At 30.0% G+C, this 19,471-nt stretch overlaps 1 protein-coding gene across 1 annotated transcript in view; it reads left to right on the top strand.

Moving 5' to 3' along the window:
* Positions 1–1,365: 1,365 nt before the first annotated feature.
* Positions 1,366–19,471, top strand: part of LOC133323112 (pleckstrin homology domain-containing family G member 5-like) — a gene marked incomplete at its 5' end in the record, with an annotated part of 33,092 nt that continues 14,986 nt past the window's right edge. Inside the window, one exon of the mRNA XM_061532067.1 lies at positions 1,366–2,295. Coding sequence (XP_061388051.1) covers positions 1,366–2,295 — 930 coding nt within the window. The remainder of the gene's footprint in view (positions 2,296–19,471) is intronic.

The raw sequence follows: 19,471 nt of genomic DNA on the forward strand, positions 1-19,471 counted from the left end.
ATAGCCAAATCGGTGTAAGTTATATAGGGGGGCTATAGTCAAATCTGAACCGATTTTAACCAAATATTATACACTTTTAAAAAATATCAAAAAAAATCCTATACACAAAATTTCGTAGTGATCGGAATATAATTGTCGGATCAATGGCCAAATCGGTGTAAGATTCATATGGGGGCTATAGTAGAATCTGAATTTTCTTTTAACCAAATTTTATACACTTTTAAAGAATAACGAAAAAATCTCATACACAAAATTTTGTGGTGATCGGAATATAATTATCGGATCTATAGCCAAATCGGTGTAAGATATATATGGAGACTATAGTGAAATCTGAACCGATTTTTATCAAATTTGGTACATACTTTACTAATATTAAAATATGACGTTGTACTAAATTTCAAAGAAATCGCCATCAAATTGTCGGACTTATATGCATATCGGTGATAGACCCATATGGGGGCTATAGTGAAATCTGTACCAATGTTAACTAAATTTGATACACTTTTAAAGAATATCGAAAATATCGCATACATAAAATTTCATAGTGATCGGAATATAATTGTCGTATTTATAGCCAAATCGGTGTAAGATCAATCAATCTTTTTTTGACACCCTTCCTCCCCAGCTTTGACCTCATTGTATTATATGCATGAAATATAAATTATATGCCTAAAAGTATGCACCTATATATCAATTATTGAGAGCGTAAATGAATGCACTTAAATTTTTTTCCTAATTTTTTTTAAATATTTTTTTTAAGTCGATCTTCCTTAGCCACCTTCCTTCCTCTCTCACCCTGTGGTACCTTGTGTTATATGCATGCATGAAATATAAATTGTAGCCCTAAAAGTATGCACCAATATAGATATTTTCTAATTGAGCGCCTAAAAGTATCTACTTCGATTTTTTTAAATTTTTAAATATAAAAAAATAGATTTGAAATTTTTTGTAGTGCCCTACATAGATTTTCCTACTCCTTTTCCCTCTGTACAACAACAACTATAAACCCTCTTACAAAATATCTAGTTGACCTCAGAGTAATACTAAATGTAACATTTGTTGTTGTTATTTTTTGTAATAACTATTTCTCTCCTCTATATATATTTTTTCTCCATTTTGTATACTCTTGGGATCTATGTTCTATTTCTTCCCTCCTACTCCTCTTCTCTTTCTATTTTCACACATTTTCCCACTAAACGCCTTTTGATATACACCATTGAAACACACACCAAACACCCACCCTCACCCAACCACCGACCCACACAACCATTAACCTTCAATCACCCCAAACCTTCACTTCCGATTTCCAACTAATTACCCTTTCACACCTATTTGTGCTGCTGTCCTAACACCTCACTTCACCAGACATTAGCCTCCATTACATCAACGCTTACCACCGCTTATCCACTATCCTCGCCCTCATCCCTATCGCCACCACTGCCACAGTATCATGCAAGTGGTGGCAGTAATGTTAAACCACCACCCGCAAGACCCCTATCACCTGTACGTTCGTTACATCCGAAATTCTTTGCCTCGGCTACACGGTCGTCACGGCGCACCCCACCCACCATTTATACCCAGGCGCCACAGCAGCAACCAACCACCAAATCATTACCCAATAATTTGAATTCACCTACCTCGACACAACACCATAACTACCACCAACCGCACACGCACCTGCATCATCCCCACCACCTCCATCAGCAGGCCCAGCCACTGCAGCATGGCCACTATGAGGGGTCGTCGTTGTTGTCATCGTCGTCCTGCACCACCACCACGACCTCTGCCTGCTGTAACAGTAGAATTTGTTCCTATCACATAGGCAGTGTTCCCCCAGCCTGCAGTAGCAGTAACAATCTACCACAACAACAAATGTCCTCCTCCACCACCTCTCATCATCATTATCATACCAATAAATTTCAGAGTGATGTTGGTGTTGTCGTCTCGTCCACGTCCTCCACGAGTAATGTCATTGGCGCCATTTCATCATCGTCACCATCCAGCAGTTCCCAGCATACGCTCAAACCTTTAGCATTGCCTTTGCCGCCTAGCAGCCACACCTCCTCCGCCGCAGCAGACAATAATGCCTCTACGACACTGTCGCACGGTTCATTGGCGGCGGACCAAATGGGCTCCGGCTCAATATCGTCAACCTCAAGCCTATATCCGTATTCGCATGGCGCTGGCGGTTGTCTAACACCCACCGGCAGTGTCGGCACCTCGACCACCACCACCAGCCACAAGAAGAAATCCTCATTTTTGCAACGTAAAAAACCGATACTCACGCGTAGTGAGGTGAGTGACTAATTTTTTGCTTACCAACAACAAAAACAAATTTCAAACCAAAAAAAGAATTTAGGCACATAACCCTCAAGGTTGAACACGGCTCCGCAATTATTCAGAGCTATTACTTAAGCCTTTTTTTCATTGGTTTTTAATTCTGTTCTTCTATTTTTCTTTCCTTCAACCATATTTGCATTTCTTGCATTCTCTCACTCACCCACCCACTCACTCTCACCCCAACCTACAGTCACCTGCCTTCGAGTGACAATTTTCATTATCTCTTCAAATGTGCTTGTGTTGTAATTTTTTGCGCCTTTTTGTTATGCTTTGGTTTTTCGGTTCGATTCGCTTACGCCTCAAGGTAGGCAATACTATTTGTTTAGTTGGTTTTTTTATTTTATTTTCAAAATTTTACGATTTTGTTGGTAATTTTGATATAAAGACTATTTTCTTGAAATAAAATTGTTATCGATTTTTTTCTTTAGGAAAGTTATCGACATTTTTCGATAACAATTATCGAAAAATTATATGAAAAATTCCCATATATATTGTGTCTCAAAAGATTGTGCTAAAAAAATCACTAGAAAACATTTTTATCGATAATTTTGTGAGAACAAAACATCGATTATCGAACAAATATTTTATCTCTTATATCGATTATATTTTCTGCAATAAAAAAATTTATCGATAATATTTTCTGTAATAAAAAAATGTATCGATAATATTTTCTGTAAAATACATTGTTATCGATAATATTTGCAATAGAAACAACTGTTATCGATAGTGTTTCGCTGGATGATAAAAATTCTTATTATCGATAAAAATGTATTAACGATTTTTTCAATAATATTTTCTATAAAAATTGAAGTTTTCCATACTTGTTAGAGACTACCATAGTCGATAATATTTTCTACAACAAATACCTTGTTATCGATAATATTTTTAGTTGGAAACTTTGTTATCGATTATTTTTCTAAGGATGATATTACTATTAATTTTTTTTCAATAATATTTTCTATAAAAATTGAAGTTTTCCATACTTGTTAGAGACTACCATAGTCGATAATATTTTCTACAACAAAAACCTTGTTATCGATAATATTTTTAGTTGGAAACTTTGTTATCGATTATTTTTCTAAGGATGATATTACTATAATAGTACTATAATAGTAATATCATCCTTAGAAAAATAATCGATAACAAAGTTTCCAACTAAAAATATTATCGATAACAAGGTTTTTGTTGTAGAAAATATTATCGACTATGGTAGTCTCTAACAAGTATGGTAATATCATCCTATAAAAAACGTTGTTATCGATATTATCTTCTTTGTTATCGAAGATAAAATTGTTATCGATTTTTTCCTTAGGAGAGTTATTGACATTTTTCGATAACAATTATCGAAAAATTATCTGAAAAATCCCCATATATATTGTATCTCTAAAGATTGTGCTAACAAGAAAAAAATCACTAGAAAACATTGTTATCGATAATTTTGTTCTCACAAAATTATCGATAACAATATTTTCTATCGTTTATTGAACAAATATTTTATCTCTAATATCGATAATATTTTCTATAATAAAGTCGATAACATTTTCTGTAATAAAAAAATGCATCAATAATATTTTCTGTAAAATACATTGTTATCGATAATATTTGCAATAGAAACAACTGTTATCGATAGTGTTTCGCTGGGTGATAAAAATTCTTATTATCGATAAAAATGTATTAACGATTTTTTCAATAATATTTTCTATAAAAATTCAAGTTTTCCATACTTGTTAGAGAATACCATAGTCGATAATATTTTCTACAATAAAAACGTTATCGATAATATTTTTAGAAGGAAACTTTGTTATCGATTACTTTTCTAAGGATGATATTACTATTAATAATATAAAAAAACGTTGTTATCGATATTACCTTCTTTGTTATCGAAGATAATATCGATTTGTTATCGATATTATCTTTTTTGTTATCGAAGATAATTTCGATTTGTTATCGATATTATCTTCTTTGTTAAGTTGTAAACAGAAATTATAATAATCGATCATGGTTTTTTAAAATAAATTATATCGATTTTATACTAAAAAAATTTTGTTATCGGTCCATATTGCAATGGAAAATCTTGTTATCGATCAAATTTTCATTATACAACATTTTTTTTATAAATCAAGTTTTATAGTCATCGTTCGTGGTTTTTATATAAATTATAGAGATCGATATATGTTACACTAAAAACCTTGCTATCGGCCCATATTGCAATAGACAACCTTGTTATCGATTCAGTTTTCGACATAAAATCTTTTTATCGATTCAATTTTTAGCATATAACCTTATTATCGATATGGTTTCAAATAGAAAACCTTATTATCGGTTAAATTTTCAACAGAAAATATTGTTATCGATAATGAAATTTGTTGACAACCGTATTATCGATCTATCGACATTGTTATCGGTTCAATTTTCAATAGAAAAATTGCTGTTTTTTCACTTATCGACTATGTTTTCAATATAAAATCATGTTATCGATTCAGGTTTTTTGAGAGAATCGATCCACTTTTCAATAGAGATTCTTCTTATCGTTTAAGTTTTGAATAGGAAATGTTGTTATCGATCCAGTTTTGAATAGATAATACACTTATCCATTCAGTTTTCAACATAAAACATTGTTATCGATAATGGTTTTTGTTAAAAATATTGTTATCGATATAATTTACGATAGAAAATCGAGTTATCGATACAAATTTCAATTGAAAACACTTTTATCTTTTCACTTTTCAACATAAAATGTTGTTATCGACCTTATGTTTATTGCCGATCGACCCCGTTCTCAAGAGAAAATGTAGTTATCGATTCAATTTTCAATAAGAAATATAGTTATCGATTCACATTTCAATAGGAAATATAATTATCGATCCAATCAAAATCAAATATAGTTATCGATTTAGTTTTCAACAGAAATCATTGTTACCGATAATGGTTATTATTTGAAATCTTGTTATCGATATTATTTACAATAAAAAACTTGTTATCGATAGTATTTACAAAAGAATGCCATGCTATCGATCCACTTTTCAACAAAAAATGGTTGTTATCGATCCAATTTTCAGCAGAAAACCTTGTTATCGATCTACTTTTCAAAAGGAAATATTGTTATCGATCATCGTTTTCATGGAAATGTCAGTTATCGGTATAATTCATAATAATATAGAAAGATAAGTTATGGATCAATGTCCCACCATAGAACCTTGTTATCGAACCATTTTTAAGCAGAGAATGAATTTATCGATCATTTGTTCATCAATATCATCGATTAATAAAACTTTATTGATTTTTTTTATTTAGAAAATTTTGTTATCGATCAATTTTTTTCTCTGTAGAAAACTCTGTTATAGAAATTTTTCTAAAAAAAAACTTTGTTAACGGCTTAGTAATATATCGATGACAGTGTTATCGAATGTGATTTGTTCAAAAAATAATGTTATCGAGCGAGAAAACAAACATCGGTCATTATAACTTTCCTATCGAATTTTTTCTCTCTAGAACGATGTTGTTATCAAACGATTTTTCTTTAGAAAATTTTATTATCGATATTTTTTCCATACAAAACATTATTATCGGTCATGAAACCATATTTAATTTAACTATTGAATGTGATATCTGCAGGTAAGAATGTTATCGGCCATTGAAACATTGTTATCGACATGCTTCCTATACAAAACCTAATTATCGTTCATGAAATCATTGTTGTCGAAATTTTTTCTCTCTAGAAAAATATTGTTATCGAACGATTTTTCTTTGAAAATGTTTGTTATCGATACAAAACATTATTATCGGCCATGAAATCATTGTTATGTTAATCGCTCATGAAAAAATTATTATCGACATTTTTCGTATACTAAACATAATTATCGGCAATGAAAACATTGTTATCGAAAATTTTCTCTCTAGAAAACATTATTATCGGACCACTTTTTTCTAGAAACTTTTTCTTGTCGACATTTTTTTCATATAAAACACTATTATCGATCATAAAAACATTGTTATCCAAAATTTTCTATCTAGAAAACATTGTTATCGGAAACATTTTCTTTAAAAAAAATTATTATCGCAATTGTTGTCTATTAGAAATTGTTGTTATCGAAATATTTGTGTTCATAAAGTTATGTAATCATTTAATTTGTTGCTGTTATCGAACATTTGTTGCTGTTATCGAAGTATTTTTGTGTTCAAAAAATTGTTATCGATATTTTTTCTTATACAAAATCCTCAAAAAATCCTTACCCAATTAAATTTACCTCACCGGCACCTACTTGACAGGCTGTAGTTGTTCTTGTAAAGCCTAAGGACATTTGTTTTATATTTGCCTTCGTTCGGTGCGGCATAACCCAGCCCCCATTAAGGAATCAGTGAACACTTTCCTTAATTTCCACTTGACTGACTTCATTGGTTTATCAGGCCAGCAAAAAAGGAAGCCTATGGCTGAATGGTTAACGAGGAGACGAGATGAGAGAAATGTGCTACCAAGTACTAGGGCCAAAACACGGCAAAATTTCTGTCACAGCTACAGCTGTTGTAGCTCGAAACAGATGGACAATGAATTGCATCATATGCGAAGAGGGGTGGGGGTGAGATGAGGCATGTAGCGGGGCTAAAATTTTGTTACATTGTGAAATAGCCCAAGGCACAACACTTGCACTTATTTTGCATTACAATAACAACAGCAGCATGTTTGAAGAATTACTGGTTTCAATAGGCGGGGCACATAGAGAGGTGTAAGATGGTAGGTGGGGGAGGAAGTGTTCAGGAAAATGTAAAGATGCTTGAAGGCCAGGTAGTTGGGTAGCACAAAAGCTTTTGTTAAAGGATAATCAAGCACTTGCTGCTTGAGCATAATTTGTCTACGTGAGTTCCTTGTCAATGTGAGAGCTCTGCTTCGAAGTGATAGGGTCCATATAGGCCATAGAGCAGCAGAAACTTGTTCTTTGTTCAATAAAAAAACACGATACGAAATTGAAAACATCAACATTGTTTGATGGCAGATACTGAACTTTAAACTTTTCACTTAAGACTTGCGTTTAGTTTTTCCTTAGCTCGGAACAGAACACAAAGACCCCCAGTTGTAAACTTCGAGATTTGGATGTCTTCTCGTAGCTATGTTTACTTCTTCGAATGCGGATTTTAGTTGTTGTTGTAGTTTCTTATCTAGCTGATTTCTGTGTGTTGTGTTGTCTTTACATTTTCTTGATTTACAAAAAAAAAAATCTGAAGAAAAATGTTTTAAAAGCTTTTCATGCTGCTGTTGTTGTTGTTGTTTTTCCTCTTCGTTGACAGCATAAATCGGATTAACGACAACAAACAGAAGTTGAATTTTCTTCTTTTTATCCAAGTAAACATTAAAAAATATGTTTTTCTGCATTGTTTAACGTATGTCTTACATGGATATTTTATTTATTTTAATATATCTAAAAGCTTGTCTTTCCGAAATAGCTCAGACGGAACAAATCTATGTGAAGGCAAAATATATTTTATGTTAATGAACAAATCTTGGGATTTTTTTGTGTTTAGAGGGGAAGATAGAGAGATTTTCAAGGGTATTTACAATTTTAATAATGGGGTGCGTATGACTAATATTAATAGAAGATAAGGGGGCGTATAAGTACTACTATGCTAAGTAATAAGTATACGCACAAATGTTCGCCTTGTAACAAAATAAAATTATCGGAAATTGAAAAATATTTTTTCAGGACCTGCTAAAGGCGTAGATTTTTTAAAGAATATTTTTTAAGGGCTCCATACGAGGCGTGGATTTTTTAAAGAATATTTTTTAATGGCTCTATCAGAGGCGTGGATTTTTCAAAGAATATTTTTTAAGGGCTCTATAAGAGGCGTGGATTTTTTAAAGAATATTTTTTAAGGGCTCTATAAGAGGCGTGGATTTTTTAAAGAATATTTTTTAAGGGCTCTATAAGAGGCGTGGATTTTTTAAAGAATATTTTTTAAGGGCTCTATAAGAGGCGTGGATTTTTTAAAGAATATTTTTTAAGGGCTCTATAAGAGGCGTGGATTTTTTAAAGAATATTTTTAAGGGCTCTATAAGAGGCATGGATTTTTTAAAATATATTTTTAAGGTCCTACAAAAGGCGTGGATTTTTTAAAATATATTTTTAAGGTCCTACACAAGGCGTGGATTTTTTAAAGATATTTTTTGAAGGTCCTACACAAGGCGTGGATTTTTTAAAGAATATTTTTAAGGTCCTACACAAGGCGTGGATTTTTTAAGGTCCTACACAAGGCGTGGATTTTTTAAAAGATATGTTTTAAGGTCCTACACAAGGCGTGGATTTTTTAAAAGATATTTTTTAAAGTCCTACACAAGGCGTGGATTTTTTAAAAGATATTTTTTAAGGTCCTACACAAGGCGTGGATTTTTTAAAAGATATTTTTTAAGGGCTCTATAAGAGGCGTGGATTTTTTAAAAGATATTTTTTAAGGTCCTACGCAAGGCGTGGATTTTTTAAAGAATATTTTTTAAGGCCCCACACAAGGCGTGGGTTTTTTAAAATATATTTTTAAGGTCCTACAAAAGGCGTGGATTTTTTAAAATATATTTTTAAGGTCCTTTTTAAAATATATTTTTTAAGGTCCTACACAAGACGTGGATTTTTTAAACAATTTTTTAAGGTGCTACTTTTAAAGTCCTACACAAGGCGTGGATTTTTTAAAAGATTTTTTTAAGGGCCTAAACAAGGCGTGGATTTTTTAAAAGATATTTTGGATTTTTTAAAGAACATTTTTTAAGGGCTCTATAAGAGGCGTGGATTTTTTAAACATTATTTTCAAGGTCCTACAAAAGGCGTGGATTTTTTAAACATTATTTTCAAGGTCCTACAAAAGGCGTGGATTTTTTAAACATTATTTTCAAGGTCCTACAAGAGGCCTGGATTTTTTAAACATTATTTTCAAGGTCCTACAAAAGGCGTGGATTTTTTAAACATTATTTTCAAGGTCCTACAAGAGGCCTGGATTTTTTAAACATTATTTTCAAGGTCCTACAAAAGGCGTGGATTTTTTAAAATATATTTTTAAGGTCCTTTTTAAAATATATTTTTTAAGGTCCTACACAAGACGTGGATTTTTTAAACAATTTTTTAAGGTGCTACTTTTAAAGTCCTACACAAGGCGTGGATTTTTTAAAAGATTTTTTTAAGGGCCTAAACAAGGCGTAGATTTTTTAAAAGATTTTTTTAAGGGCCTAAACAATGCGTAGATTTTTTAAAAGATTTTTTTAAGGGCCTAAACAAGGCGTGGATTTTTTAAAAGATATTTTGAAAGTCCTACACAAGGCGTAGATTTTTATACCCTTCACCACATGATCCGATTTGGATGAAATTTAGCATAGGTCACTTATTTGCCAAAAGGACAAACCCTATTGAAATTGGGAAAAATCGGTTCAGATTTAGATATAGCTCCCATATATATTTTCGTCCGATTTAATGTAAATGGTGTACCAAAGTCCTTTAATATCTTTCGGTTTTCACGAAATTTAGCACAGCGTAATAAAATTGGTAAAGAATAATGTGTATTAAGTTTCCTGAAAATCGGTTCAGATTTAGATATAGCTCCCACATATATTTTCGACCGATTTCAGCTAAATGGTGCACTAAAGTCCCTATCTATCTTTCGATTTGCACGAGATTTGGCACAGCGTAATGAATTTGGTATAGAATGATGTGTGTTAAGTTTCCTGAAAATCGGTTCAGATTTACATGTAACTCCCATATATATTTTCGTCCGATTTGAGGTAAATGGTCCACAAAAGTCCCTATATATCTTTCGATTTGCACGAAATTTGGCACAGTGTAATGAATTAGGTCTAGAATGATGTGTGTTAAGTTTACTGAAAATCGGTTCAGATTTAGATATAGCTTCTATATCAGACCAAATGAAAAATTTAGTATTGGTTGCAGAATGACATGTTTATGGATCCAATTTCATTTTACTGGTCATTTAAAAAGGCGACGTCTGTTAGGATTCATCTGTTGAATATACCCAAAGTGGTGAATGGTATCATATAGTCGGCCCCTTCCGACTTTACTGCTTTCCTTACTGTTTTTTTTTTTTTTTTTTTTTTGCTAAGGAGTCTCCAGGCTTCTACTTCAAATAACCTTGCCTACACCTATTACAATGTCTCCTGCTAACAAGTCACTAAACTCATCCACTCCCAAAAAAAATTAAATATTTACCCAAAATACCTTATTGTCCTCTGTCTGTCTATCATCATTGAAAATGAGCAATAAATAAATGTCAAATTATTGTTGTTGTTCCCATTTCTATTGTGTGTGATACAATTTTGAAAAATACAATATATTTTGATATACTACTTTCGATATTATTTGCCAGACAAAACGTGCTATGAATTATCTAGGCACATAAGCACATGCACACATTGACTGGGATATGTGAAGCATATTAATCCGAAATCGTTTTGGTTTTGGTGATTTCAAGGGATAATAGGGAATTTAGAAAAAAAAAATATTAAAAAAAAATGTTTTAGATACAAATGAGGCAAACAGCTAAAATTTTTTGGAAAATGAATTTTTCTTTAAATAGCTTTAAAATATATTTGAAGAGGAGATAATAAAATTAGATTTTTTAAGAAGAAACCCGATCAAAATTAGTTGCTTTCCCCGGTGGCGTATAACTACTTTTAATTCTAGGGCGTATGACTGACGTCATTAATTATACGCTCCCCATATTTTTTAAACATATTTTTCCTAAAGCCATTTTCATCAAATCGCCTTTATTTTATACGTTTGGTGTTAATGAGAAAATTATTCTACATCGAATTTCACTATGGGTCCTCGAACAAATAAAATCTATACTTAAAATGGAAATCATAGAAATACCAATATAAAATAGACCATACAAAAATAATAAATTTCCTTTTTTTATTTTTTGAATAATTCCATACTGAGCCTATTATACGCTCAAGACCTTATTTTATGGGTATGATATTGAAGAGAAAAATATTCTACATCAAATTTCACAATGGGTCTCAAACCAAAGCAAATCGATAGATATAAGGTATGTAATAAAAATTTGAAGCCCAAAAATTAATATCATGTCCAGATATTTAAAAATTAAAAATCTTGTATATCTTTCAATTTATGGATATTTGAACCACTGTTTCTAGGTTTAGGACTTGGATGTCAAGGGAAAAAATATTCACCATCGAATTTCACTACAGGTCACCGAACAAAAAAAGTCCGAAAATATAATAGATATCGATGAAATCTCTGTTATATTCAGACTATAATAAAAAATTAATTATTTTTCTTAATTTTGAGGTTAATTTCACAGTGAGCTAATTTAAACGCCAAAACGTAATTTTAGGAGGAATACATTAAAAAGGAAACTATTCTACATCAAATTTCACTACAGGCCTCCAACCAAGGCAAATCGGTAGACATAATGTATACAATAAAAATTTGAGGCTCAAAAAGTAATATCATGTGCAGATATTCCACAGTGAGCTAATTTAAACGCCAGAACGTAATTTTAGGAGGATGATATTAATGAGGGAAATATTCTACATCAAATTTCACTATAGGTCTTCAACCAAGGCAAATCGGTAGATATAATGCATACAATAAAAATGTGGGCTCAAAAATCAATAAATTATGTTCATATTTTAAAATAAAATTTTTATATATCTTTTAAATTGTGGCTATTTCAGCCGCGGATTCTAGGTTTAGGACTTAGATGCCAATGAAAAAAATATTCGCCATCAATTTTCACTATAGGTCACCGAACAAAATAAATCTCTAGGTATAAAAAATATTAAAGAAATGTCCAGTTAAAGTTTGACACACATACATACAAATTAATAACTTTTGTTTATTATAAGGTTATTTTCACAATGATCTGTTTTTAGCCACAAGACTTTATTTTATGTACTTAGTGTTAGAGGAAAAAATAATCTTCGCCAAATTTCATTAAAAGTCCCCGAACAAATGAATTCGGTAAATATAATATATATGTGCGAAATATCAGCTCAAAATTGGTATTTATATAAAAAATTAGTAATTCTTCTAAATTTAATATTAGTTTCATTCTGAGCTGATTTTATCCACAAGACTTCATTTTAGGGGCTTAGTGTTCGAAGAAAAAATAATCTACACCAAATTTCACTAGAGGTTCCCGAACAAAATAAATCCGTAAATATGCTATATATTTGCGGAATTTCAACTCAAAATTGGACTTTACATCAATTATTAATAATGTTCCTAAACATAATATTACGTTCATAAAGAGCTCATTTTAGGCACAAGACTTCATTCTAGGCGCTTAGTGTTCGAAGAAAAAATAACCTGCACAATATTTTACTAGAGGTCCCTGATGAAATGAAATCGATAAGTATGATATGCATGTGCGGAATATCAGCTCAAACTTGGGTTTTTATAAAAAATATTAGTAAAATGACTAAATTTTATGTATGTAAGTTTTTATAACGGGCACATTTCAGTCTCTAGACTTCATTTTAGGGTCTTAGTATTGAATAAAAATATAATCTACACCAAATTTCACTATAGCTCTCTGAAGAAAAGAAATCGATAAATATGATATATGTGTGCGGAATATCAGTTCAAAATTGTGATTTATATAAAATATTCGTAATTCTCCTAAATTTAATATTAGTTTCATAATGAGCTCATTTTAGCCACAAGACTTTATTTTAGGGGCTTAGTGTTAGAGAGAAAAATAATCTACACCAAATTTCACTGTAGGTCCCCGAACAAAAGAAATCGATATATATTATATTTATGTTCGGAATTTCCGCTCAAACTTTGGTTTTATATCAATATTTGTAATTTTCGTAAATTTAATATTAGTCTCATAATAAGCTCATTTCGGCTATAAGACTTCGTTTTAGGGGCTAAGTGTTGGAGAGAAAAATAATCTACACCAAATTTCACTATAGGTCCCCGAACAAACAAATTTGCGGAATATCAGCTCAAACTTCGATTTTATATAAAATATTAGAAAATTTACTAAATTTAATATATGTTTCATTACAGGCTCATTTCAGCCACTATACTTCATTTTAGAGGCTTAGTGTTAGAGGAAAATATAATCTACACCAAAGTTCAATGTAGGTCCCTGAAGAAAAGAAATCGATACATATGATATATATGTGCGGAATATCAGCTCAAAATTGGGTTTTATATAAAATATTAGTAATTTTTCTAAATTTTATATTACGTTCATAATGAGCTCATTTCGGTTATAAGACTTCATTTTAGGGGCTTAGTGATTGAAGAAAAAATAATCTGCGCAATATTTCAGTAGTGGTCCCTGAACAGAATAAATCGATATATATGATATATTTTAACGAAATATCGTAAAATAGGACTATATATAAAATATTAATAATTCTCTTAATTTGAATATTAGTTTCATACTGAGCTCATTGCAGCCACAAGTCTTGATATTAGGAGAGTGGTGTTAAGGAGAAAAATAATCTGCACAAAATTCCAGTATAGGTCACCGAACAAATGGAATCGATAAATATGATATATATGTGCGGAATCTCAGTTCAAACTTGGATTTTATATGAAATATTAGCAATTTTCCTAAATTTAATATTACGTTCATAATGACCTCATCTCAACCACAAGACTTCAATTTAGAGGCCTAGTATTAGAGAGAAAAATAATCTACACCAAATTTCACTATGGGTTCCCGAACAAATGAAATCTATATATATGACATATGCACACGGAATATCAGCTTCGATATGGGCTATATATAAAATTTCTCAATTTTAATATTAACTTCATACTAAGCTCATTTCAGATACAATACTTTGTTTTAGGGGAAAGGTATTAAAGAAAAACATATTCCTTACAAAATTTCACTAGAGGTCCCCGACCAGTCTATATCGGTATAAATAAAATATATCAAGAACATTTTGAAATTAAAAAAATACATTTTAGGTTTTTTATATTAATTTTTGCCTATAGTCTACAATTTTTTGTTTATATTTATATTTTTAAATTTCAATATTCGATCAAAAAAATCCCAGAAATAGTCATACTCTTGGGTGGCGTATGACTAATTTTAATTCATGTGGGCGTATAATTCACAAAATTAATCATACGCTCCCCATATACTATATTTAAACCTTTCTATTGAGAGCATTTTCTTCGCGAATTATTCATTTTAGTCGATTGTTGTAAATGGAATTTTTCTTCATCAAATTTCACTATAGGTCTCGGAATAAAAAAAATCGCTATGTATAATATATACCAATGAAATATCAGCATAAATTAGGATATATGAAAAAATTTGAATATTTTTAATTTTTTTTAATAATTCCAGTTCATTTTACCTGCAACTATCCTGGAGTTAAATTCATTAAAGCCTATTTTCAAAATTTATACCGAAAAGTTGTCTGTGCCCAATTTTCGTATTTTCAATAATTTATTATATTCACACACTTATTGTCAACCCATAGCCTCTCCGCACCTGCCATGCCAGAATAAATAATGATAATAATACCTGTCTACTATTGGTATCGGTTACCGAATGGAACGCTATAATAAAATAAAATAGAAATAAATAAAATTTCTATTGCTAGCCACATTATTGCCAGACAAAACGTGACATGCATAACAATAGAAATCAAATGATGGCGTATGATTAATATTAATTGTGGTACTCGTATTATAATATCAATATTACAGCTGGCAAATGATTGTAAGAAAAATCAATGACAAAAAATTTCTTCTTAAAATGGCTACAGATTACAACAATTTATAAATTTTCGATATAATGACAAATTATATATTATGTATTTCCTAATATGTTGTCATTTTCTTGTTGTTGTTTCTCTGAATTTATTTCTAAAACTGTCTCCTCAATTAACTTAATTTTTATTACTTGTTCATTTAAAAAGGCCATGAGGTGAATACTTAATTGCGATGTTTTCATATCAACAATCATACGCTCCCCCTTTCATTTACACCTGAAATTAGTATTAATTATACGCTCCCAAGGAATTCATCCTATTAATATGTATCATACGCTTCCAAGGAATCCATCCTATTAATATTTATCATACGCTTGAGTATATTTACTGATATCAATACAATTTATGACATTTAAAACTTCCCAAATAGTTACATTCTTAGATATTTTTATATTAGAAATATTGATATATTTTAAATTGTGCCATTTTGAACCATTGTTTCCAGATTTAGAACCGTGGTATCAATGAGAAAAATATTCTTCGTCAAATTTCACTATAGGCCCTGAACAAATGAGATCGCTATATATGATATATATCAATGATATTTCAGGTTAAAATTGGGCTATACATAAAATATTCATAATTGTCTTTATTTTAATGTAAGTTTCATACTGAGCCCATTTTACCCACAAAACTTCATTTTAGGTGACCGATGTTAACAGTAAAAATATTCTGCATCAGATTTCACTATAGGTCCTCGAACAAATGAAATCGCTATATATAATATATATATATACGTAACAGCAGGTTAAAATTGAGCTATGCATAAAATATTCATAATTGTCTTTATTTCAATGTTCGTTTCATCCTCAGCTCATTTTACCCACAATACTTCAGTTTAGGAGATCAATGTTAATGGAAAATATATTCTGCATCAAATTTCACTATAGGTCCTCGAACAAAAGAAATCGGTAGATATAATATATACCAAAGAAATTACCGTTTAAACCTTGACTTCAAAAAAAAAAACTAATAATTTTTATAATTTTAATATCAATTTGTTAATGACTCCATTTTAGCCCCAAGACTTTATTTTAGCGGGTTGATATTAAAGCAAAAATTATTCTCCATTAAATTTTATTAGAGGTCCCCGAACAAAAGAAATCGGTATTTATGATATATATCAATGAAATATCAGGTTAACATTGAGCTATATATAAAATATTCATAATTATCTTTATTTTAATGTAAGTTTCATACTGAGCCCATTTTACCCCCAAAACTTCATACTAGGGGAACGATGTGAAAGGAAAAAATATTCTGCATCAAATTTCACTATAGGTCTTCTTACAAAAGAAATCGGTGTATAGGTTATATATCAATATATATCCCTTCAAAAATCTGACTACATCTAAAATGTTAATAATTTTCCAAATTTTAATATTAGTTGTATACTGACCCCATTTTAACCCCCAAAACTTTATATTAGGGGAACGATATTAAAGGATAATATAATCTCCATCAAATTTCACTATAGGTCCCCGAACAAAAAAAATCGCTATATATTATATATATATATATATATATCAACGGAATATCAGGTTAAAATTGGGCTATATACAAAATATTCATAATTGTCTTTATTTTAATATTCGTTTCGTACTGAGCCCATTTTACGCCCCAAAACTGATTTTAGGATGGCGATGTTAAAAAGAAAAATATTCACCATCAAATTTCACTATAGGTCACCGAACAAAATAAATCGGTATATATAATATGTATCAACGATACATCACTATAAAATTTTACCATATATGCAATATTAACGTTTTTCACAATTTGTATATTAGTTTCATATTTATGTAATTTTTCTTATATGGGTTCATTTTAGGGGAATGACATTAATGAGAAAAATATTCCCCATAAAATTTCACTATAGGTCTTCTTACAAAAGAAATCGGTGTATAGGTTATATATCAATATATATCCCTTCAAAAATCTGACTACATCTAAAATGTTAATAATTTTCCAAATTTTAATATTAGTTGTATACTGACCCCATTTTAACCCCCAAAACTTTATATTAGGGGAACGATATTAAAGGATAATATAATCTCCATCAAATTTCACTATAGGTCCCCGAACAAAAAAAATCGCTATATATTATATATATATATATATCAACGGAATATCAGGTTAAAATTGGGCTATATACAAAATATTCATAATTGTCTTTATTTTAATATTCGTTTCATACTGAGCCCATTTTACCCCCCAAAACTGATTTTAGTATGGCGATGTTAAAAAGAAAAATATTCTCCATCAAATTTCACTATAGGTCACCGAACAAAATAAATCGGTATATATAATATGTATCAACGATACATCACTATAAAATTTTACCATATATGCAATATTAACGTTTTTCACAATTTTTATATTAGTTTCAAATGTAGGTAATTTTTCATACAAGGGTTCATTTTAGTTGAATGATATTAAAGAGAAAAATATTCCCCATAAATTTTCACTATAGGTCCCCGAACAAAAGATTTCCGTACATACGATATTTATCAACAATATTCAACTATGTATTTACTACTAATGAATACTTCATTTACATAGTGATCCCAGTAATCATACGCTCCTCTGTACACATGTAATTATTAATAATTATACGCTCCCATGATTTTGTATTAATATTAAGCATACGTTGAAGTATTCTTAAGGTAGAATTGTATTTAAATTGATTTATTTGATTTGCTTAGATTTTCGTTATTTATTTTTAACAATTCTCCTATTATTTAAATTTTAATTTTTAATAATTTATTTTTTACAACAAATATTTTTTGAAACACCCCTCAAATGTTAATCTTCCTCCCGTCCCATCCCTATGTATAATGCTCCCAATAGTACCAAATTATTTTTTCTTTATTCCCTCTCCTCACACCTTAGTCACCTGCAAAAAAAATTATCACTGCAATTTTTATAACATCCCAAGTGGCAATTGTCAATTGGAATGGTAGTAAGACAATAAAATCGAAATAAAAAAATAAAATGCTCACGAAAAAATATTTTTTTACTACTTAGCTAAAGAAAATCAGCATAAAAACCGAGCATCGAAAAAACGTGCCAACAAAAATGAAACTTTAAACAGTTTCTTCGTGATCCTTCAAAAAAATGTAACAAAACTCAGTTTCATTTTCTTCCTTCTTATCTTATTGTAATAATGAGAAAGTGAATGAAGAAGTAGAATAGAAAGAAAAAAAAACGAAATCATTTTATTATTCTTTTTTCATTTCTTGTAATTTCATTCCTGTAAGGGATTTCTTTTCAAGGATTCTTTTTTTTTTCTTCGCTTTTTTGAAATCTTTTTTATGCATTTAAACATTTGTATCGATTTTTTTTTGTTATTTTTAAAATTCCTAGAAATAAAGAAAACAAACTTAATCAAATACCAATAGATATGTACATAGGTATGTAAAGCAAGAAGTATGTAAATATTTGATAGAGTTGTAATAACAACAAGGTAGATTTGCCTTACACAATGTAAGTAGGAATGTAAGCTGAGATAGATAAGTTTAAAGGTATGAGAAGAGATAACAGGTTTCACAATAAAGTTAAATAAAATTTAATTTCGAATTTTGAATAAGAAAAATAAGAATTATATTATATGCCAAGGTGTCGTATGATTAATAATAATTCATGTGACGTATAATTAACATTATTGATTATACGCCCCCATAATACTATTTCTCACATTTAAAATAGGCCGTTTTCTCTAGATATTATTGAATTTTTGGCGTTGGAATCAAAGGAAAAAATATGGAGAATATTCAAATTTCACTATGGGTCTCCGAACAAACAAAATCGGTATATATAATATATTTTAATGAAATATCAGTTTAAAGTTTGGAGTATGGAGCGTATAATTTACATTATTGATTAAACGCTCCCATATAAATATTAAGACCTTTTATAGAAGCATTTTTTGTAGGAATTTTCGATTTAATGGGGTTTATGTTAAAGGAGAAAATATTCTCCATTAAATTTCACTATAGGTCTTCGAACAAATGAAATCGGCAGATATAATATATATAAAATATATATAAGCTTAAAGTTTGATATATAAAAATGTTATTTAATTTTCATAGTAAATTCATGCGAAGGCCTTTCAATCCACAATCCATCCTTTTAGGTGTGTGATATTAAAGGGAAAAATGTTCTGCATAAAATTTCACTATAGGTCCCCAACCAACTGATATTGGTATATATGATACATATGAAAATAATGATGCAACTATTATTGAAATTAAAATAAGAAATTTTTATTTTATTTTGAAAGTTTACTTTTTAAGTTTATTAGTTGAAAATGGAAGAAAAATCAGAACCAGAAAATCAAGAACAATATTTAAAAGCCCATGTGACGTA

Source organism: Musca vetustissima, unplaced genomic scaffold, assembly GCF_032173495.1.
Source record: "Musca vetustissima isolate MV318-11 ecotype Yass unplaced genomic scaffold, APGP_CSIRO_Mvet_v1 utg14666, whole genome shotgun sequence".
Taxonomy (NCBI): Eukaryota; Metazoa; Arthropoda; class Insecta; order Diptera; family Muscidae; genus Musca; species Musca vetustissima.